Source organism: Balearica regulorum, chromosome 1 (genome assembly GCF_011004875.1).
Source record: "Balearica regulorum gibbericeps isolate bBalReg1 chromosome 1, bBalReg1.pri, whole genome shotgun sequence".
Lineage (NCBI taxonomy): Eukaryota > Metazoa > Chordata > Aves > Gruiformes > Gruidae > Balearica > Balearica regulorum.
Genome location: NC_046184.1, coordinates 195522368 through 195546181, shown reverse-complemented (window position 1 = coordinate 195546181; position 23814 = coordinate 195522368). Strand labels below are relative to the sequence as shown.

General features: G+C 40.8%; 1 protein-coding gene across 8 annotated transcripts in view; it reads left to right on the top strand.

The window, feature by feature from the left end:
* Positions 1-23814, top strand: part of MTUS2 (microtubule associated scaffold protein 2) — a 327334-nt gene that overhangs the window by 124432 nt on the left and 179088 nt on the right. For all 8 annotated transcript variants that reach the window (XM_075742076.1, XM_075742078.1, XM_075742073.1 and 5 more), the window contains 2 exons: positions 145-385; positions 10803-11009. In XM_075742076.1, coding sequence (XP_075598191.1) covers positions 145-385; positions 10803-11009 — 448 coding nt within the window. The remainder of the gene's footprint in view (positions 1-144; positions 386-10802; positions 11010-23814) is intronic.

Here is a 23814-nt window from a genome sequence, read left to right as displayed (position 1 = left end):
CTTTTTGAAAGTGATGATCAGCCTGCAGTGCTCTGATCAGATTCACAAGGAGTGAAAATTAGCCTTTATAAGCAATTTAGAGCTCCATGTTCTCTGGATTTATTGATTTATTGCATAATATCTCTGTTAATGATTTTTCTTTAGGTTGGGGAAAGGCCTGCAAAAGATGAATTTTGCCCTCCACCATATGCTCACTATGAGGTTCCACCAAGTTTTTATCGATCGGCCATGATACTCAAGCCACAGTTAGGACTGGGTGCAGTGTCCAGGTTACCATCTGCAAAAAGCAGGATTCTCATCGCAAGTCAAAGATCCTCAGGTAACTGTCTCCATCAGCAAGGAGAAATAACGAGCGCTCCCAGCCTCTATCATCCTGATGCTTCAGGTAAAGTATGAACTTTCTTTCTTTTCTGTTGAGTGTAGTCACCAATAAGATTTTTTTTTTCCCAGACAGAAATATCACAAAATGAGCAACATCTTGACCTGATACTACAAAGCTCCAACAGCAGTCTTTGAGGTGTGTCTTTTTGTCCTGAGGCAAGGCTGACTAGGGAGTCTGGGACTTGCACAAAGGTTGTTTAACAGGTCATTGCCAAAGAAGGAGAATCAATTTCAGTAATAATTCTCACTGTACTCTTCTTTATCTTCTTCCTCATTGTACATGCCTGAAAAATCCTTGCTTTTGTCTTGCGGAAGATAATGGGACATTTTCTTCTATCGGGAAGACCCCATTGCTCAATCTGAATATGACGTTCCCCACCATGTTGTGCTTTGAAAGCCTGGGCAGTGTTCAGATGTGCCAGCAGAGACCTTGATTCTCTGGTATACATCTCTTTGGAGACAACATTTCTAATACCTTTTTCTTCCCAGCTACTGCCCAGCTCAGCATGACCCTGGGCAGAATTAGAGGGGAGGGAAAAGCAAGAGAAGAGTCAGAAGAAGTGTGCGATGCCACAAGTGAGAGATAATAATTACTTTCACAGGACATTCCCTGGTAGCCTGGAAAAGCTTGGAGGTTTTGGTAACACGCTTTTAAGCAGCAGCAAATTCAGAGACAGCTGAAAATCAGTCATTGCCAGTGTGAAACATAGCAGCTGTTTAACAGCCTACAAGTCTTAGAGATTTTAAAATATAGTCATAAGAGATCAAGTTAAGTAATGATTTGGGGTCATATAGTTCCTCCTTTTGCCCCAGGACAGGATTCCTTCTGATAGATGTTTATTTAACCTGTTCATGAAAAGCTTTCAATATGAGATCCTGCAGCCTCTGAAAGCAGGCTGCTCCGATGCGTTACCTGCTTTCAAGTTAAAAGTTTTACCTACTGTTTTGCCTAATCCCCTTTGTTGCAATTTACTTCATTTTCTATCCGGAGTGCATGCGAGGTCTTCTCCTCTTTGCTGGTATTTGAAAACTGTTGCTCTCTCTCCGCAGTGTCCATTTGTCCATACTAAGCAGCAGCAGAAATGTAGAGGTGGAATGGAAATGGGTCAGAGTGTCTTGACTTACCCTGACAGAACAGTCCCAGTCAGTAATACAGGTTGCCAGGATTTGGGGCTTATCAGAAAATCAAGGTTTTCTGCAACACAGTGCCTCTGCTACTGTCCTTTGCTATTTGACCGTGCACCTGGAGTTTATCTACATTGATGCCATTATCGGAAGCTGACCGAGCTGAGCTGTGTGTGACTTCTGAGACAATCCAATCTTGCACACGGGGCAGTAAATACCAGTTCAGCCCTGTAAGCTGAGTTCAGTCAGCACTGAACATGGGAATACAGATGCAGAGAGAGACTGGATCATATTTAAATGAAACTGCAAGAGGCTGCAAGTTCAGAATATGAGTAGGGTAAGCCATTGCATAACAGGAGCCAGCCTGGGACATAGATATGAGAGGAATGTATGAACAGAACCTATTAACAAATCCATTGTCTTTTCTGATCCTCAGAAATGAACGCTGCCTTGATTTTTATTCATCCAGCTTAATTATCCTGCATCATTGATGACTGCAGACATGACTTTCCCTAGCCATTCTTTATCCATATAGGAACTTGTCTTGTATGTATTTACTGTCTTCCTTTATTATGTGACATTCTAAATCTAAACAGTATCAGCCTATCAGTCCTATTTACTGTCTGTAATCCTGACTTTAAAAATGCCAGTGAAAGAGAAGTATACACGAGGAAATTGCACTAGCTGTTAGTGCAATTCTTATTCCACTAAAGTTCCTATTTTCTAAAGTTTTCCTATTTCTCAAAAGTTAGGGTATTTTGATCTTATCACTGATTATTTCTTGGACCTTGTCTGCTTTGGAGGTCAAATTTAATTCATAGCACTCCATAATTTCCTTCCTACCACTGTTATTTTGTTTGTTTCTTTCTAGTCTATTGACACCTCGCCGTTTCAAAGATGCTATTAAAGATAACTCATGGTAGTCAAATAATCTGTCTGCCATCTCTTTCAGGTTCCCAAAGCGTGTCTCACCTGCTCTTTGGGCTCTGACTGTTTTTATTGATTTTAAATTACCCAAGACTTGTTCTGGAGAGGTTGCTAATGTTTCTAGTTTTTCACTGTCCACCCCAGGACACACTGTTTTCATTTCTAGCATCTCACCTTCCATTTCCCTTGCAAGATGAAGAACATGTTTAATTTTTCTGCAACATCTTATTCTGTGCAAAGTATTTGCCATCGCTCTCTGTTGATTCAGTGCCTTCCCTTATTGATCTGTCATGTATCTCTGATACCTTATATTAGTTACTTTACATCCTTTTATTCTTGGCATTTTATTTCCCAACTATCCATTCAAGATTGGCTTATAATCACCTTTTCCTTGTACAAAGTCTTTCCCCTTGTATACCTCAAATGACTTAATCTTTCTCTCACCACCGTATAACCTCGTAAGTCAGGATACCAGTCTTTCATCTTTAATAATTTATTTTAAGAAGGAAAAGCTCATGAAAGACACTCAGGCGACAGCAGACAGGACAAGACCAGCGTAGGAGTGGAAGGGCAGCAGAGAACTGGTTCCTGCGGCTGTGTCCACGCCGGTGCACAAATGCAGACCAGAGATGGGTCCCTGGCTGCCACGGAGGGGCTGGATGGGACAGCAACCACTGGCATGCCTGAGCTGGTGTGAGCCTGGCTGCTGGGGCTCAGAGCGGAGCCGGGCTCTGTCTAGCCAATTGTTTTAAGGTACCTGACACCATTTTCAGTTTTCTGTCACCCACTTTCCCTTAATTTGGCAGTTAGTTGTGGTATTAAACTTTAATCTGCATTATTTGTTTTGATGCAATATTTGAGAAACAGGATTAAACATAGCTTCAATAGAGTTGTATTTGCAAATATAAGTAAATGAAAGGCATGAGCATATGGTCAACATGCTGGAAGCGGTGCTGGTAGGCCCCTTGCTCACGCCTTCTGTGGGGTGTGAGGGCATGGCTGACTGCAGCAAAAGCAGCTGCAGACTAGGAGGTATTTTTTCTCTCAAGCATACCAGTCCTGCCTTCAAGAGTGCTAATCAGCATGTCTTGCAGCTCAGTCCTGAGCTTTTAATCCAGTTCCTAATCCTAGTGATTTCAGTCCTGCCCGTGGGGTAATGGAAGCAGAAGGATCTAACCAGTTGCCATCCTGTGACAAAGTGTGAGGGACCACGGAGGCTTTTAAACTGAAACCACCATGGCACAGTATCGAGGACAGAAGCAGTGCCTTATAATGAGGATTTTATTCCCCTTTGCCATGCCATTCATAATGTAGCAGTCTGCTTAAGCAGCACCGATAAGCTGAGTGGTTTGGCCTGTGTATAATACTAATACTCATAAAACTGACTCTAAAGGATTTGATAATTAAATCCCTGAACTGCTGTGAGGGACTGCAAAGTACTACAAGTACATTAAGGGTTTCGTTAGTTTTAAGACACATCAAGTACAAAGTAAAATAATAATGAATGATCCCACAAGTGTGATCTCCAAGTGTGATGCCTAAAATGTGACCGGAGCAGTGATCCTTCTTCATCTGTAGGACGCGGCACAGATGCGTTAGCACTGGCTGCGAGTTCCTTATTAAGCAGTGCTGCTCCTGAGGTGATGCTTTACATCAGATGGGTCAGGCAAGCAGCCTGACAGTAAGGAAAAGCATACTGCACTGTAGGTAAGATAGGAAGTCATTGAATCATGATGTACTTAAAGGTGCAATAGCATCTCTGAAAGCTTAATATTTGTTTATTTTATGTAAATTGACTCTGCTCTTTCTATGGGAAACTTGTAATTCAAAACAAGTATTGAAGGATACTGTGTCTATAACATATAAATTATGAATATGTTTTCCTTGGTTATAAAGATTTCTTGGATCAAGCGTGTTAGGATTTGCATTAATTAGCTGATATTTTTTATGGGATTAATGTCTGATTTTGAAAAGTATAACAGAGATCTTATCATTTAAACTTCACTTAATTCTGCTCATTAACTTCACTTAATTCTACATCTTCCAGGAGTATTTGTGGTAATTTTTTCTGAAAGAGTGAGTTAAAGAAATGTTGTTTCCTTATCACCTCTCTGTGTATTGTTTGCCAGTCCTGAGGGTCTAGCAGTTCCTCTCATTTCTAAGCAAGTCAACTCCTGTTAAAGATATAGTTTACATATAAATCAAGACAGCAATGTTTCTGATTACTCAGACACACACAGATATATGCATTTATTTGGGTCTATGCATTTGTATAAAGTATTTCATAATGAATGCTACAATATGTCTACAGCTTTTTCTTGGTAGGAAAGCTTTGCTTTCACACTTATTTTCAGGAATACCTAATACTTGAACAAACAAATGAGATTTGATGATAGAAAAGGGATTTTGAGGTTACTTCCTGGAATGTTGCACTACTGCTACTCCAGCAGTGTGCTTATTTTATAGGTTTGCAGTCTGAGGTGCTTGGATTTGAGCTGGCAAAGTTCCTGATTGTTTAAAGACAGAGGTGGCAAGGGGAGAAAATATTCTCTCTCCTCCACTAAACTGCACTGTTTTCAGTTGGCACTCTCTGCTTTCTTTGGGAGCCCAATATGATTGTATTTCATAAAGAAAAACTAAGTACTTCAAAGGGAGACACATGCTTCTTCATCAGAGTTTTGCTAGGGACATTGTCACCCTACTCAAGACTTAGCTATATGCCACCTCTCTGCTCCCAACAATTATTGCATCTTCAAAGAACCAAAATGGATCGTATGAGAAGGCTTGTCTATATGACTGTTGTACCAAATTGTCAATCATAAGAACGGTGTCACTAACAATCTGGGTGCAGCAGCAGGCATACGCTTCTGAGCAGCAGATCAGTAGCAGCTGGGTGGTTGAGATGTGGCTCCAATGCACGGCGGAGTGTTTTTGCTGCTGTGGGCTTTCAGTGAAAACCACTGTCACTGTGGCTCGGGCACTGACAGTTCCTGTGCTGGATGTTTCTGTGGGATGCTGCTGCTTTGCACATCAGCTTGCAAAGCCAACATGGACATTTGCAGTTTGAATGAAGGATGAGATGACAAATTCTTGGGGTGGTGAGAATGTGCTCCCCAGTTCAGGAAAGACAGAGAACTACTGGAGAGAGTCCAGCGGAGGGCTACAAAGATGATGAGGGGACTGGAGCATCTCTCATATGAGGAAAGGCTGAGAGACCTGGGTCTGTTTAGCCTGAAGAAGAGAAGACTGAGAGGGGATCTCACCAACACTTATAAATATCTAAAAGGTGGGTGTCTAGAGGAAGGGGCCAGACTCTTTTCAGTGGTGCCCAGTGACAGGACAAGGGGCAACGGGCACAAACTGGAACACAGGGAGTTCCATCTCAACATGAGGAAAAACGTCTTCACTCTGAGGGTGACCAAGCACTGGGACAGGCTGCCCAGAGAGGTTGTGGAGTCTCCTTCTCTGGAGATATTCAAAACCTGCCTGGACGTGATCCTGTGCAACCTGCTCTGGGTGATCCTGCTCTGGCAGGGGGGTTGGACTAGATGATCTCCAGAGGTCTCTTCCAAGCCCTACCAATCCGTGATTCTATAATTCTGTGCTAACCAGCCTTGGGATGCCTGGGAGCTGGGAAGGCACAGAGCAGCTTTTTGGGGCTTTTAAATCTCAACCAGGAGGAGATGAGCATTTCCTACCATATGATGGTGGACTGGCAGATCAGAAATTATTTGACGTTCAGCAGTGACAACTGTTTTGCCTTTGGCACTGAACTGTCCCTGGCTTAACAGTATTTGGATGAGAGACCTTCAGGGGAGCTAGGCACAACCTGCTCACTGCTGTTTAGGTATAAATCATTAAAGCCTCTGTTTTAAAGCCCTTTTCCTCAGTTCTTGTTCAGATAGAAATCATTATGTCTATAACAGGGAAACCACAAAGGTAGTGGCAACAGAATAGGTTTCTTATTTGCGCAATTTGTTCTTAATTTGCAAAGATATCAATGATTGGGTTAACTCTGAGGTGGGTTAACTCTGCTTGCATTATCTCTGACTAATACAGTGACCGTGTAGGTAACTTCTTTGCCCCAGATTCCCCAATATGAAATGAGAATAATGATGTTCAGAGCATCCTACAAAAGAAAGTGAGCTTTCTGAGAGAAAATGGCACGCAGTGATGAAAGTTTTGACAGAAATGCTTGTCAAAAAGCCCCCAACAACCAAAACCCACACCACAAGAAAACAAAGGCTTGCCAAGGATCCCTGAATTGCAAGTGGAGTTGAAGTCTTGAACTGTTACCCTTTTTCGTAAGAACATATCTGTGTAACTCCTTTCTTTAATTTTTCACTCATTTCAGCTAAAACCTGCTTCAGATTTCACATAGAAGTCACAAGAAAGTTGCTCTTTAGTTATACATATGTGCGTTGAGATGAGATTCGCATGCAGTGGAGATGCATAAGTCTAGCTCAGACTTTTCTTAAGGCTCTCCAGGCACATCTGGTTTGTGTCAATCAGTCGCTACCTCAAAATGTTTTCATGTTTCTAGATGGGAACAGCTTGAAGTGTCATAGAAAATTGCTTGTGTGCCGTACAGACAACAATACTTAATTCTATAATTAGCTTCAGGCAGTGAGACAGCTGGAAAGATTTTTTTTTGCCAATTTTTTAAGCTTATTTTGGCAGAATTTTATTAAAAGGAAAGCTGCGCATTAAAATAACTTTTGTTTTGAACTCCCAGACCTTGTTTGCAGGAGTGCTTCTATACTTCTAAGGAACAGAAATAAAGAAAGAACATCCATTGTAAAACTTGATGATATTTAGAACAGAAAATACATACAATAGGCTGATGTCTCATGTATTTTAATGAGAAAGAAGACACAAAATGACTTAGCTTTAAGGATTTGAATGCATCCCTAATGAGGATAATGTCCTGCCCCCAGGTCTTCGTGGTGCAGAAGAGCTGGATTACAAAGAAGAGAAGTGAAAAATAATTTAGGGTTGATGATGAGTTCAAGATACAAAATATTGTTAGTTCAGGGAAAATTTGAATTGAAATCACAAACTGGAACACACACAGAAGTGTGAGAAAATCCACTGAATCCTCTGCCTGGTTCTGGGAGAATGATTTTGAAGGAAAGGTAGAGATGGTTTGGCAATTTGTTACCAAAACCTTCTGGTTTTAAGGAAATTCTTCTTTTTTGGTGGCACCCGTGGTGCTCGGTGCACTATGGGTTGCAGACGCTTGGTCGCACGGCAGTGCAGAGAATGCAGAGAATGGACAGCTGGGGACTTGGTGTGGCATCCCTGCGGTTAAATTGGGGGTGTGGGAGTCCCAGGTGAACCTTACTTTCCCAAGGCAAGTTAATTTCAAATGTTTTTTAAACAAAACCATTTCTAACCACTTTCTCCCCTTCCCCAGTGGAATTTCCCCTATTCTGCTGCAAGTAATCTGTGATATTTTTAGCTTTTTGCTGCAAAATGGGAAAATTTCTCCCTCTACCTGAATTTTCAGAGGTTCTTACAAAAAAGGAATCTCAACTTCCAGTTTGTGTAGCGCAGGCCTGCTGGTGCATTTTTCGGAAACCTGTAAAACCTACAAAAGACAGTCCCATACCTTCTCCCTGCTGCCACTGACCTGGGCAGGTTCCTTGCTGTTGCAGTTGCTTGCCAAGGATAGTCACCTCTGCTTCAAATCTGGAGACTACCAGATTTGACTACTACTATCTGGTCCTGTCACCAATGCAACACAGGGAATATGCACACTGTGACTGAGTTCTGTGCCTTTTATAACATGCAGTTGCCCTTGTGTAATTAGTCCTTTAGGTAACTGTCAAAGCTGATGTTTGGCCGTACCCAGCCACTACCAAGCGTGCGACCATGCAGCCAGCTGGGTAAGCAAGATGGTCTGACCCATCCAAAATACTGCTTAAGTGTTTGTATCAGCATTGTGGGGGAAATAACGAGTCTGATTGTGCAAGGGAGTATAGGATCATCCTTCCATGGTAAAAGTGCAGCCTTACGCTGGCGTAAGCCAGTCTGAGTCCCACCGTGCAGCAGCTGTTAACGCAGGAAGATATTAGTCCTCTCAGATAAAGACATTCCATCCAAAAGATGATTAGCATGTCATTTCCAGCATTTGGGACTCTTAAAGCCTTTCACTGGACACTTTTTCTTGTTCCTACATGAGAATCACACTAATTGTAAGCTGTGTTGATAGCATTGAGGGAAAAGTTGAGATCAGGTGCTGTAGTACTTTGCTGCGGAGTCATTTAGATATGACGTGAATGTCCACGGCAAAGGGAAGGGAAGACGTCTGGCTTAATGGTGCTTTGCAGATAAACATAAACCGGCTGTAACAGACCACTGTCAAAGCAATGCTGCACAAGCCTAGCAGTAAATTGATGGTAAACATCACTGCTTCACTGTTGTCCATGCCAATGTGCCTGCACTGCTCTTCACCTGCCCACAGCTACCTCTGAGCACATCTTCACATATTTCAAATGAAGCCAGATTCAGGATCAGAGTCCAAAAATTGTCCCTGTTGAACAGGGATTTTAACAGTTTTTAATTACACACTGGAGATATTTGTTATTTTCATTTGGATTACTCTTCACAGCATGTCCTCCTCTGGCCCGGTAAAGGTGCTGCAGTCAGACATCCATTTCCTTATGTCTTAATAAAGGCCCCAACTTGTGAAAAATGGGTAAAAAAATACATTTTTACGAGTCTATAGTATATAAATTATTTAGTTCGTTGAGCAAGGAGCATTTTTTGATGTCTCTTGTAAGAATGTGTTTTATAGGATAACAAAACTCTTTTTAGATTGGTGTTACACATATTTCTATTTCAAAAGAAAAGGCTTAGTTTTGTTAAACAAAGCTTAGTATTATTATTATGATGAGGTACGTAACTATCTTTCAAAATCCCCATAACATTTTTCTGCTCAAAGGAGTTAGTCTTGTTTTCTCTAAAGTCTCCTCAAAGTGTAATGCTTCATTAAAATTAATAACTCTGTGACCTACATAGTTTACAGAAGAATTAAATACTGTAATAATATGAAGACCATATTCTTACTGTGCAGTTAATTTCTATTTTTCCATTATATTATGAATGTTCACTTCTTCCTTTGAAGTATATGTCAGGCTAATGCACAAATAGCGTTCACCAAATAAGAATGAAAAAAGGGTGACTTTGTGGCCTTTTCTGGCAGAATATGTTGATAGTCTCAATGCTGCCTTGTCTCCTAACCCACCAGTCCTGACAACTGATTAAACACTCTAGCATTAGCTTTTGGAGAACTTTGTTGGTTTTTTGTTTAATATATATTTTTGCTGCTCAGAATCCCACAAGGATTCTGATAAGGAACAGGAATCTGATATTGTCAAACCTACAAAGAAAAGCTCTGTCCAAATTTAAGTACAGTTGAGGTCCAGATCCACTTGGTATCCAGAATTTCCAATCAAAAGCAAACTCTAATCTTTGGTTCTTGAAGACAATCCTGCCATGTTCATGCACCTTTGATCCATGAAGACAATTTGGGGCATTTTTGGACCTACGATCTGGATTTGCCTAGAAAAGTTTGCCTAAGCAAAAGCAGCAGAATACAGGTTAGGACACAAGATAGGTGACCAGTGAGTGTTACCACAGGCAGACATGGTAGCTGAACTACTGTTGTTGCCTAACTTCATCTGTTGTTAGCCTGCTCTTAGCAGTTGTCTGAGATTTGGTTGATGTCATTCATGTAGGCTGATGTTTTATAGTGAGGAGAAGTCCATCAGTGGAAATGCTGGTGGTATGTTAAAAAAGTACAACTTTACAGGTCACCTTCTTTTTCCCAGGCTTGGTGCAAGAAAAGGGCATTTTTTTTTTAGCAAAAATTGAAAGAAAGACTTCAAAGAACTGTTTTCTTTGATGGAATACAAAGAAGTCCTGTGTCCTTGAAGAGGATTGTTGGTGTTCTACAATAGTTTCCAAAATTGCGGACTATGTGTAGCATGTTTGTCTCTGTGTATGAGTTTCTTTTAATTGGCACATAACAATTGTAAAATTAGAAAGTGATACAGCATAAAAGAAGATAACATTAAAAAAAAAAATCTTAGGAGACTTGAACTACGTTACTTTGCTGGAAGTTTGAGTTATGCCTCATGGGTCCTTGCTGCATTTCACATTTTAAAAATGATTGCAACCTGTAGTTGTTCCACAGAATTTCTTTTTAGTGGAGCAAAGAATAAGACATCACTGCATTTTGAGCAGCTGTTAAAAATTGTATTCATCTTCATACTGATTTTATGTAGCTGCGTGGTACAAGTAATGGTCAGTATATCCCAATTTAGTTTATTTCATAAAAATTTCTTTCTTTTTCCTTCTTTCAGTTGATCTTAAGAAAGGCTCATGTCCAAGTGCGGCAAAGTCAAATCTCCCCAAGCCCTGCCAGTCTGGACTTCGTCCTCCAGGTTATTCACGGTTGCCAGCAGCTAAGCTGGCCGCATTTGGTTTTGTCAGGAGCTCAAGCGTATCTTCTGTCTCCAGCAACCAGTCAAACGACAGTGCTCAGAGTGATCAAAGCAAGACAACCAACCGTAAGTCCAAAATGTGGCCTTCTTTCTGGGGGTATATTAAATAGATGTATTCCAGGATTGTCCAGACTGGAGTTTGCATCTAATTTAGGACTAATGTAATCTGTGCAGCACTCACTAATCTCTTCTGTGCCACTGAGTTGTAGGTTTGGTGTCTTGATTTTCCAGTGTAATTTTTAAAAATATTATCAATAATAAATAAATAGGTGCTGAATGTACATTGCATATAGAAGGGGTTGGTTTCCCTGCTGCAGAGAAAATCACATTAAGAGTGAACCTGAGGCATCTTTGGGGTTTTTTTTGGTTGTTTTTTTTTTGTTTTTTTTTTTACTTAGAATATCCCTTCTTACGAGATGAAGTCAGTAAATAATCACAGTAAACTGTGTCTGGTAAGTACGTTGCAGCCACGTAGAATAGTTTAGAACAAAGATTATCTAAAATGACCAACACAGTTTTCCTCATCTGCTTTTCTTCTGCCTCTTAATATGCAGTGTAAGCAACTTAGTTTAGAAAATTAATCAAATAATGCCAGTGATATGAAAGGGATAAGAAGTCATATCGTAGCTATTGTCTCATCTACCAGACTTGGAACAATCCGTGACTGAAATGTCATTACAAATCCTATTTTCTGTAGCGACTGTTAATTTTATTAAGTACAAAATAATACCTACTGGATTGTGCAGTCCTTGGGAAGTGTGCATGTGCCCTGGGCTCAGAGCAGAAAGGGGGACTGAGGGATTTTCATGCCCATTTTTCTTTGAAGACTGGATTGAGACTGAACTGTGTCAATATCAAAGCAAGTGGTATCAGCCCGGGAGGGGTGCAGACAGGGGGAACCAGGTGATATGAAGTGCCAGAGGAGACAAGATGCTGTAGGCTCCTAAATCTTTCAGTGTTTGTATTAATTTGAAATGAATTAAAATAAATAAAATGAAATAGTTAAAAAAGACCCTAAGGATTTTCTCCTTCCCCTTTTATATGGCGTAATTGAAATGCCAAAGGCTATTGTGTCCAGAGACTTCTAACTTTTCCAATGCCCCCAAACATATGCTTGTATCCTGTTTTGCTGTTGGACTGATTGCTTATTTCAGTTTATTTCCTAATAAATGATACATTGGTAGTAGACAACCTCTTTTGCTTTGCCCTTTTACCCTACATTTATGCCTTTGGAAAGCTTTTCCTTTTATATGATGTTGTAATCTCTTTTGTCTTTGATTACATAAAGCCTTTTTCAGGGACAGAATTACTTGATTTCTGATTAGATCTAAGCTACATCTCTACAAGAAATGTTGTTGTCTAGCAATTTCAGGTGTGAATTTGAAAAAACAGCACCAGTAGGTACAGCACTGTCCTTGAACACAGTGGATGCATACAGGTTCATACAATTGAGAATTCTCTAAAAGGCAAATACTCCAAACTGTGGAATCTGAGTCAACTGATTTCCATTCAAAAACTATGGAAGAAGCATTAGCAATCTCAGACCCAGAAAGTTACATCTGATTCTTTATTCATCTTAAAATAAGCCGATTTCATTTGTATTTTCTGGTCTATTTTTATTTTACATTTGTGTATTAACCCCATAAAAACGGAAACCATATTCCAATCACCAGAAGGATGTGGAAGCATTTGGCATTTTGTTCCAGCCCACTTGGTTGAAAATGGTAACCCTTTTTAATGTTAGGATTAGGATTTTGTGACCAACTTGTGCATGTTGCAAGAATGTTTCTGTATGGATATGAAAATTACTTGGGGGAAGTGTTCTGCTTGTACAAGTTCGTGTAGGGACAAGCTCAGCCTGTCACCTGATGAAAATTAGGACTTGTCATTTCTGCTCTTGCCAACAACTTAGGTAGCTCATCTAAGCAGTTGTCTGTCTTGTTTCCCTCCATCTCCATGGCAGAGCAAGAGAATGAGCACCTCCCAATGGTCATCTCTGTGATGTTGCTCCTGTGGCATGCACAGCTGTCCAGCCCACAAGTCTTAGCTTTTCTTTAATTCCAAATGGATAATGCTTCCTCCTGGACCAGGGTGAGAGAGAGAAAAGGTGTGTTACCAAGGGGGTGAGCATACATGTTGTGTTTAGGGTGTCAGCCCTCAGGTAAGTCATCACAGGAGAAGACACCTAACATCACCTGCTTTCTTTGGATGAAAGGCAACACAACTCCCATTTATCAGTCCTGATAGGACAGATAGGTAGGGAAAAAACATATTTCCTTACTGTTGAATTAACTTTCATAGAAATGTTATCAGTGTGAAACTGATATAATCTTTTTCTATTTATAGTCCGTGTTCTAGCAAGAGTTAAATTAGTTGCCCAACACCCAGGGAGCACAAATTAGTTGCCTTCCGTTCTACTGCAGCTTATTTAACACAGATCAGCAGAGCACTTCAACATGCACGGAAAGTAACCCAGGAGTGGATACAGGGGAGAAGTATTGGCTCAGGAATCTTAGCATGACATATTATTTCTTCCCTTCACTGTCTGCTGGAAGAATGGTTTTATTTAAATTAAATAAATAGCTGATTCTGTAGTTACTACCTGAGATCATGTCTTTGACTACATCAGGCTTCCTAGAGGGCAGGGTAAAGTTTTACTGTTAATTTCCTAGCTCAGTAGGGTAGAAAATGCAAAATGATCTAGCTTTAGAAATCTTCAAAGATATATGATAACACAATTTCCTATTTAAACAGCATGTCTGCATGTCAGGGAGAGAGAAATAATTGAAAACATCTTACAAGTGTGCATATGTTAGAAATAAAGGGGCTGCCATTATTGTAAATGGAGAGGCTCAACTCAAGATCTTATATCTGCTGTAAAAAAAACCCACAATGTATTCGAAATTGCTAAAAATCAGATGGTTATGGGTGGAAGAGAGGAAAACATAGATTTATTTCAGAAGCAGAGTGTTTTAGGGGAAATGGTGATTCTTGTAGGGGTCCTAGTGTGATCCTGTTCCTGCTTTTCTCTCCCCTGCCAAGTGTCTTGTAGTGCTAGCTCTTCCCAAACCTGTGATGGTTACATTTCTTTTCAGAAATCCCAACTAGTGTCTCGTTTTGGCATCCTAATACTGATTAAATTCTGCCTAGAGAGTAAACCCCCACTTGTTTAGAGTAAGGAGACGTGATGTTTGTGTTGCGGGGAAGTTTGTTAATGGAGCTGCAATGTGACAGCTTTGTTCTTCACCAGATTTCTCCCCTTCCCTTGACCTCTCTGAAAGCAGTAAGCCTGGATGTGCACGGAGCCTGTGCTATGTTCCTCAGCTGAATTTCTGGCAATAGCTCGCATATTCTGATTGACTGAAATGGATTTGCAGCGGTGGGACTGTGCTCTTTTCCCATGGTAAGGGCAGGATGTGCAGCACTGGCCTGCTTGTCCTCTGGTCTCTCCTGGAGTGCCATCCCTGGGGTGTGGGTATAAGCCAGGCTGCTGTTTGCCGATGACATGCCAACTTCGATAGCTGTGCCATCAGCTGCTAATCAGGATCAGTCATAACGGGCTTTGCTCCTGTGGGGTCCTGCCCAATTGTGTGCTGGGGCTGAAGGCACAGCTCTGACAGCCAAACCACCCAGCATCTCACTAGCTGCTGGCGCAGGCTGCTGACCTGCAAGCCAGGGTCACTGGTCCATCCATTTGGACCATTTAAAATCCACTTTCTGGTGCTTACATGTAACTTGTGCTTTGCACACAGGGGAGCCGGGGTCCATGAAGCTCATTTGGGATGATGTTGACATGTAAGGCATCCTCCTCACTGAAGGAGGTGCTTTGCTTCTTCCCTAGCTGAGGGATGCAATGACAGAAGCCAAATACTGCTCCATTTCAAAGCTGGGTCGTAGGATGGGTCAGGGAGCTCACTGCAGCTCACCACTGGCTGTCCTGCTGTGTTCAAAGCAAAATGGTTAAAGTAGTTCAGGGTGAACTTTTTGTTCCAAATGGCAAACAAGGGCTGTTAGTTGTGTTTGAACAAAACAACTCAGAGAAGTAGAGGCAGTGAGAAGTCACCATGCTGATGGAGGGGGTCCATCCTTTGTTGCTGATACTGTTCCCCTACACTTGGTGCGGAGTGTGCAGCTGTCCCTGCCGCTTTCACACCTCTCATCCCATGGCTTTCCACAGGGTAAGCTTTGTACCGAGCTGCAGCAAGGCACAGGTGAGCTCTTCTGCAGGGGCAAAGCCATGTGGCCTGACACCACAACACGTGGGACAGCTGGGAAACCCTGGGCTGAGGCTCAGCTCCAGGTCCTGCTATCACCTCCTCCCCAGTTTGTTCCGTGCTACAGATAGGTTTTCCAGTAACATTTCTGTTCAAGAGTACCTGAAAAGTTCACGTTTACCCTCAGCTCTGGCCTACTACTTTTGAGGTTTAAAAATCCATAATCTTCTAAACCATTTTTCTTTATTTAGGGAGAGGTTTTTTATATGTCAAAAACCTTGTCAAGTGTGTTTACACTCCAAATTGGTTAAAATTGAAAAATTCAGACGCTTCAATCAGTCTAAAAGGGACGTGAGTGTTCTCTGCTAAATATGAGAAAAAGTGAATGACTAGCAAAGTCATGTTAAGGTTGAAACCAGCATGATTTGGAGTGTCATCATAAAGAAAAAAAAAAACCTAAATAGCTAAATTGTAACAAAACAACTAACTTCATGTATTTTCCCTTGGAATTTTAAATACGCTATACCGAAACTTCTCCTGTGTCTGCCTCAATAAAATTTGCCTAAGACGTTTAGTATCTGAGTTTCAAATGCCCACAGCTGTGGGATGTGGTTCCTAATATTATCTTGTGATTCTGCAGTACAGTAACATGATGCTCAGGCTGTAGTTTCTGTCTTACCAGTTCAAGGGTCTTAGAGTTCTCTCACTTGCTTGTATCTGCATTTCTAGTGATTGCCTGAATACCCTGCTCACGTAATTAGTTTTATGTACTTCATCAGAACATACTCTAACGTGTTGTAAGTACCACATGGGAAACAGTTCATTAAGCACCATGAAACTGTTTGATCTGTGGAGGATTGGAAGAAAGATGGATTGTTTAGAATGAGTTGTGGTATGATAACTGCTGTGAGTTTAGGAAATGGAAGAGTGTAGGTATAATACCAGGAAATACTTTGGAGTCATAGGGTCTACTAGTCTGTTAAATAATCTTCCAACTCAAGTGATGAAATCCCTGTTGCTTAAGATTCTTAAAATAGAATAATAGCATGGTGTTAGAGGCAATTCTTCTCCAGCGAGGTGCTAGACTGAAAGACATAATGCTATTCAATATCTACCCACAGCTCTGAGTGCTGAAGCAATTTCTTTTCAGACCGAGGAAGAAAATGGTGACGAATATTTCAAAACTTGCATTAGTACTTCATGACAGCTATTGTTTTGTTTAAAATTATAGAAATATGAAACTGCTTGGTTTTTGTAAACTTCCACGGTCCCTTCTCCAACGTATAGATTTTGTGCTGGTTTTTGACCTTGCATGGCTTGGCTTTTCTAAATGTTGAATTTCCATTCTAATAAGCAAAGATGTCAAAGTGTCAGATTCAGGTGGGTGGAGAAATGAAGAAATTAAAGTGAGCACAGAAGCCTTGAATAGATGGCTAATTGCCTCCAAAAAAAAGGTAGAACAATCAAAACTGTGATGTGATGGACAGATACACAAATTGTTCTTAAATACATAAGTAAATACAAAGATTCTCCTATACGAAAATACATTCCAGTCATGTTTCTATGACTGATTTTTTGTTCATTTTTCTGCATGGCAAATTTTTTTTTCCTTCTGATCTTGTTCCGATATCAATATTTTGATGAAAGAATCACTTTATGCCATCACTTCACTCCTAATAAGACTTAAGCTGAAGGAGGGTAGATTTAGATTAGATGTTAGAAAGAAATTCTTCACTGTTAAGAGTGGTGAGGCACTGGAACAGGTTGCCCAGAGAGGTTGTGGATGCCCCCTCCCTGGAAGTGTTCAAGGCCAGGTTGGATGGGGCTTTGGGCAACGTGGTCTAGTGGAGGGTGTCCCTGCCCATGGCAGGGGGGTTGGAACTAGATGATCTTTAAGGTCCCTTCCAACCCAAACCATTCTATGATGCTGATTATATGAAAATAGAACAGTACTGAATTAGGATCTTTAGCTTTGTGGGGCAAAGCGTCTGGAAAAGTGCAGTGTGTCAACCAGGAAGAACAAGGGCTGAAAAAAACATTTTAGCTGCCTTCCAGACTCTCGGCATTTACTTTTCATACTCTAGTTGTTACAACTGGGGAAAAAAAAAACCTTCAAAGAATGACTTGGAGGTGTGGGCACAGCAGTTTCTCTCTGCAGAGATTGAAACAACAGTGATGAAGTGTAAGCTGGCAATTAAATTCAGTGGGGTTTAGAAACAATGCTTGTGATAGTATTTTAAATGTGGTAGTATTTTAATAGCTTAGCTAATGTTTTTTACTATCTACACCATTACCTCTTCCCCTGCCCATTGGAGCACACAGAAGAGGGAAGCAGTACCACACTGGGAGGGTCTGTACCACTCCCTGCAAGGAAGTAGAGGCAGGATGATCAAGCTGGTTTGAAAATGCAGAACTACTTTTATATGAAGATACAAACCTGAAACATTTGGAGAGGTTGCAAATTTACTGAACTGAAGTTTGTCAAAACTGAAAAAAATCCATGAAACTCTCAATTCTGCAAAGTCCGCTTTTTATGAGCAAAGAACAGTTGAAAGAATTTTGTTAAGCTCTTGTGCCAGCTCAACTTCAACAGAGTGCTTAATCATCATGTTTGTTATTCTTGTAAAATGCCATACAAAATCTGTGGGTTTAGGTGGAAGAAGGCCGGTCTGGGAGATTCTGTGTCTGTATGCTAAAATTGTCCTGGCTCAGACCTGGCAGCTCCAGTTCCAGTTTTTGGCACTTATTTCTGTCTGGCTTTTAAAAAGTGACTTAAATTATCCACGTCACTTTTCCCATCCATAAAAAAGGGTGGGAGAGTACAAATGTTTGCGCAGGTAATGGGGTGACAAGGAAGAAATGGATAGTGACAAATCCTCTTTCCTGGCTCATTTCCACACAGGATTATCTGACTGATTACAAGCGCCTAATTTAGTCACTGTGACTCTTAGTGTTTAAGCTCCAGAGGGTAAAAAGCAGTTCAAACCACTCACACACCAGGCTGCCAGACACCAGTTTCACTGCAGAAGATAGATAGATAGTGCATCACCCCACGATTAGCTTATTCCTATCACAGGCATCAAAACTGTCTCTCTCCTTTGACTCTGTGGAGAGATGGTGATTCAATGATCAGTCTTGTGAATGTGGCTATTGTGGTAGCCTGCTTAGGTATCCCTATACTGGGCTGTTTCATCAGCCCCTTTTTTATTTTAAAGATGTCCTGTGGCTGTTTTTATTCTGCCCAGGTCAACAGGAGATCGTAACTACTTTTTTTATTGCAGTATAATGGACTTTATTCATTTCTTAGAGAGATACAAAGAAATCGACAAAGCCGTTTCTAAAATAACTGGGGTTTGTTTTCAGTTTTTAAATCACATTTTCTTAAGCATCTAGTCTTCAGGGTGCCTGAAGGGAATCCCCCTGATGGGGATGTGAGGGGGACAGGGTTCTGGTCCCCTCTGCAGCCAGGGTTAGAAGAGAGCTGCTGGTGGAGTGCAACTTTCAAAGTCTGGGGAAAAGCCACGGTCAGTCCGGAGCCTGTAAGGGGACAAGCATGGCACACGTCTTTCTGGGGATGTACAACACTCAAACAGTAGCACTTAAAGTGTCCTTTTGAAATTATGAAGGCAAGCAGCAGCTGGAATATATCTGTCACATCCAAATGAAAACCCCTCTGAAGACCAGAAAACTCACTATAAATTGTCTCCTTTTCATACTCTAATCTTCCTATTCTATCTGATGAGGGGAGAAATACTCGTTCAGAAGTGAACCCTGTGGGCATTCATTGGAATGGATTAATCTCTTATTTTAGCCCAAAGAAAAATTAAGAAAGAAAGCTTTGAAGAAGCAAGAAGTCTTCCATTTCTCTTTCTCTTTTTTTCCCCTTGTTTAATTTTTTTTCTTTCTTCCCCCCCCCCCCCCCCCCCTTTTTTTTTTTTTTTTCCCCTTTCCCCTCTCCTTTCTGGACTAATCTGCCTTCTAGTGGAATCACAGTTAAAAATCTTCATAGTCTCCCACTAATGAAGTATGACCCTGCAGAACTTTTGAGAAACTTTCCTCTTTGGTATATCCCTCTCATGCATTTCATTACAGTTTATAAATCAATATTTAGAAGAGCTTCATTCTGGATGTCTAAGGATGGGGCTCATAATTGGAGACAGCTCTCACTGGAGACAGCTGGATATTTCATTGACTTCATCCACAGTTTCTGTGCTCTCTGAAATTCAAGTGTGTGGCAATCTAGATGCATTCAAATCCATAAAGATCCATCTCCAAAAAGCACTGCATGCTGTGTCTGCTTCAGTTCTGCATTTTGTATTGTCCATGAGGTCAGAGATGATGAGCACAGTGAGAGACTCCAGCTTTAAAATCCATGAATCAAACAAGTGCCCAATTGAACTAATTACTGTCGATGACAAAAATTATTACAAACTCTATGATAATAGGCCTTTTTCCAAAGACAGCTTTTTTCCAAAAATAAGCATTAATTTAAAGATACAAGAAGTTTGATATGGTAGTTATGAGCCAATTATGAGTCACAGTGAGACAAAGAAATACCTATGTCCCAGTTCTGAATTATGGAAATTTTTAAGAGATTTTTGAAGTTATATTTTCCCCAGTGTAATTTCTTCTTAGGGTCAATGAGGCTGTTAGCTTGTTTTCCTAAACAAGAGGCAAATAACCTTGAGGTTCAGTGTTTCTTTGATCTCTTTCAAGAAAGACCAAATTAAAAAAGTGAGTCTGAGATGATCTCATTGCAATCATATTATTAATAGTTGTTATCAAAGGTGAAATATTATTAATTTGTTATGCACACAGTTCAATCCCCTGTGTGCCCTGCTAGCAATAAACAGGACCAAAGTTATAAGTACTGTAAATATTACCAGCAAATCACATTTAGACCAAAAGGTTTCAGAAAACAGAGTTGGCCTCTTTACAGTACATGAAAAATCAATTAACAAAATGTTATGCCCTTGCAAAATGAAGTGTGGATAATGAACATAAATAATTGGAGATTTGAAAAAAGCCTGTGTACTTGTCCCTTTTGGGAGGGGAGAGTGACTGATTAGTTTAGGAGAACCATGGTGGATTAGTGCAGGTATGTATTAACAGTGGAGCAAAGGAAGACAAACTTCAAAGAAGTTTCTAATCTTTGATCCCATTATGAATCCTGCAGAAGACTCGTGAATTCTGATTTAGTAGCGAGAGAAGTGTTAGAGCCAACACAGCGCGACACTATTTATAGAGGAAAAACTTTTCCCATGTAGAGGTTGGGCTGGAATCTCACTCATGACATTTTTTTCCATCACATTAATCTAGTCCAAACAGGTTAAAATTGAGGTCATTTATGTAAGTCTTCCAGGTGCTCTTGAGAATATCTGCAATAAAAAGAAGAAACAGCATCTTTTGCAGCTTTCAGCCTGTGAGTTGTGATCCAAGAACTTAAAAATTGCAGGTCAAACAGCCTTTCCTTCCGGCTTGCTGCTTGACAGCCTCTAGAGGCCTAGGCGAGATTACATGAGGCCGTAAACAGCTCAAAATGTTGTGGTTCTTTGTCTTGTGACAGGTGTGAGACCACAGGCTTTCAATTTGGGATTTCCAAAGTTAATTTAAACGCTAGAAGAAAGCTGACTGAGGCCTGAAATAAGTAAAACCAGCAGTGGCAGAAAAAAAGACAAACTGAGACCTTCCAACCAGGAACACTAAGCTGAATAAAATGTAAACAATTGCACAGTATTTTCCTCCCAGGCGGGAGTTATCACAAACTGTAGGCTACTGACACACTAGGCATCAGCAGTACCACCATCAGCAGCTAGCAAACGTTCAATTCTTTGGACATGAGCCTGAGAAATGGTAGCATGCCTCCCAAGCGGCATCGTTAAGGGTATACCTGTGGTGTTGGTGTGGTTGGAGGAGAAAGTTGAAGCTGTTCGGGTTGAGCTGTGAGTTGCAAACAAGCCCTGGCTCTCTGTTCCTTGTGGAAAGGAGTCAAGCTACATGGAGTAAGTCTTTAATTTACGCTGTTTCCAGCTCCATGGACTGCTGATATGGTTTCACACACTTTAAGTTACCATCACTATGCCCATAGAAGGCTACACAGTCAGAAATACTTATGCAGAAATGTGAGCATTTAGGATGAGAGAATACAGTCCTCTGAGTCACAGATGTGAACTGGACCTTGCCAGAATAGCCAGCAACATTCAACATCTGATTGTGCGCAGGGCACATCTCTTGCTATGCGTGGATTCACCAAGTGGTCATAAGGCTACTGTGTTATGGGCCACAAAGCTGATCAGAGGGCTGGAGCACCTCTCCTACGAAGACAGGCTGAGAGAGTTGGGGTTGTTCAGCCTGGAGAAGAGAAGGCTCCAGGGAGATCTAATTGCGTCCTTCTAGTATCTGAACGGGCCTACAGGAAAGATGGTGAGGGACTGTTTATCAGGGAGTGTAGTGACAGGACAAGGGGTAATGGGTTTAAACTGAAAGAGGGTAGATTTAGATTAGATGTTAGGAAGAAATTCTTCCCTGTGAGGGTGATGAGGCACTGGAACGCATTGCCCAGAGAAGTTGTGGATGCCCCCTCCCTGGAAGTGTTCAAGGCCAGGTTGGATGAGGCTTTGGGCAACGTGGTCTAGTGGAGGGTGTCCCTGCCCGTAGCAGGGGGTTTGGAACTAGATGGTCTTTGAGGTCCCTTCCAACCCAATTCATCCTATGATGATGCTATGATTTTAGTGCACGCTGTTTGAATTGGACTATTAGGAGTTGCATGGTGTGTGTTTCTATGTAAAAAGGTAGACGTTTTTGTCCAGAACGCAATGGAGATGATACATACACTGGCTGGCTGATGGACTGATGTCAGGAGCAACCATCAGCAACACTAACTGCACAGTAGACCCTGGTGACACAAAATGAGCCCAGATGATTAGTAAGTTCTTGCATGTCATGAAGGTGAGCATGATGTCCATCTTCTCTTTTTGTTTTCTTTTTTGAAGCAACCTTCTCAAAGAAGACAAATTCCATGGTATTCCTTAATTAAACTACCACAAAGAAAGAAAATAACTTCTAATTGGCAAAGAAGAATTGGGAGGCACCCTTCTACCTCACTATTTACTACAGTAAATAAAGGAATGAGTTGTTTCCTACCACTGTTTTGCATCTCGAAAATAGTGTACATTTCAGGTGCTGTGATAGCTTAATATTTATATTTAGTCAGTGGTTAATTTCCTTTCCATCACATGACAGCTATATTGTCTTCCTGCCAGCCATTTCTGGAAAGGTATGTACAACCTCCAGAGAAAACTAAGCAAAACTGAGTGAGGAATGATATGTTTTGAATAAAATGGCATGTCTTGATCAAAGCGTCTTATGCCCGAGCCTGGACTATTTATGGGAAACCCTTGTATTCTCTTCTCCTGCTGCTAGGGATGGATTAGGGTGGGCCAGAGCCCAGTCCATGCCCTGAAGTGTGTGGTGTCACTTTCTTGGGTTAGATGAAAGAATTAAAAATGCGTCACTTATAACCAGTATTTTTCTCCTAAAAAAAGGAATATATAATTTATTTGGGACTTTCTATAAACTCTTGTCCTCAGTTCTTACTGCACAGCATGAGATGATCTAGGAATTAATATTATTTTGTAATCTGAGGAAAGGGGATTTCCCAATGAACATTATTACAATACTTTTATTTAAACTGAAGGCCTATTTTTAGATGCTTGGATGTGTCCTGGGATAAAACATTCCTTCTCTGACATGTTCTAATGTTGACTAAATGTATTATGTACTGCATCTAGGTATCTATGGAATTTTAATTGTCTCAGAGGTACACAATAGCTTTTTAGAATTAGGATATTTATCACTTGTCACAGCTTGTAAATTTAGATACAGAACAGGCCTGTACACTGTCAAGCTGTTAGGGAAAGTAGGAAGAATAAGAGGTAGCGTCATGGTCTCTGTATGCCTTCCAAATGAGTTAATAGTTAGTATGTTCTAAAAATGTCTAAGATGTACTTTAAAAAAGCTTAAACCTGAAAGTAAGATGCATGAAAAAGTAAAAGAAAAAAGCTGATGCTAAGAAACTCTCTCTTATGGCACAAGTCAGTCTTGCTCCTTTGGCAAAGTGATAGTTGCTCTGAGAAATGTACTGAATTATGCATGGCTTACCAACAGTCCTGCACTGGAGCTCAGTTGTGATGGTGAGAAGCTTTGGAGAATGTGTGCACTCCTGAACCGTCATCTACCTGTTGTGTGAATCAAAAGTATCTGCAGATAAAAAATCCAGATTAATTGAACAAACCCCTCGAGCAGTGCGCAAAGTGATATAAGCTTACTCTCAGTCACAGCTGGAAGATTAAACTATGGACTGTCAGGCTGAACAATTTGCAGCTAGGATTAATTTGGTATTTCCCACTTTAGGGCATGCCAGCTATCATGTTAAAAAAAATTGTTAAAACTAGTCAAAAATATCAAATTGGCACATTTTAAATCAGACTGGATTTTTCATGGAACCCACAGTTTCGTAACCATGTGATTTTAATTTTTTTTAAATTGATTTGGATAGATGGAAAACCTTTCCCTAACTGGTGTCTCACCAGCTGTCATAAGCTGGTTTCTGCCCTTAGCCGGGGGCTGTGGGAAATGCTCCTTCACCCTCTGGGCAG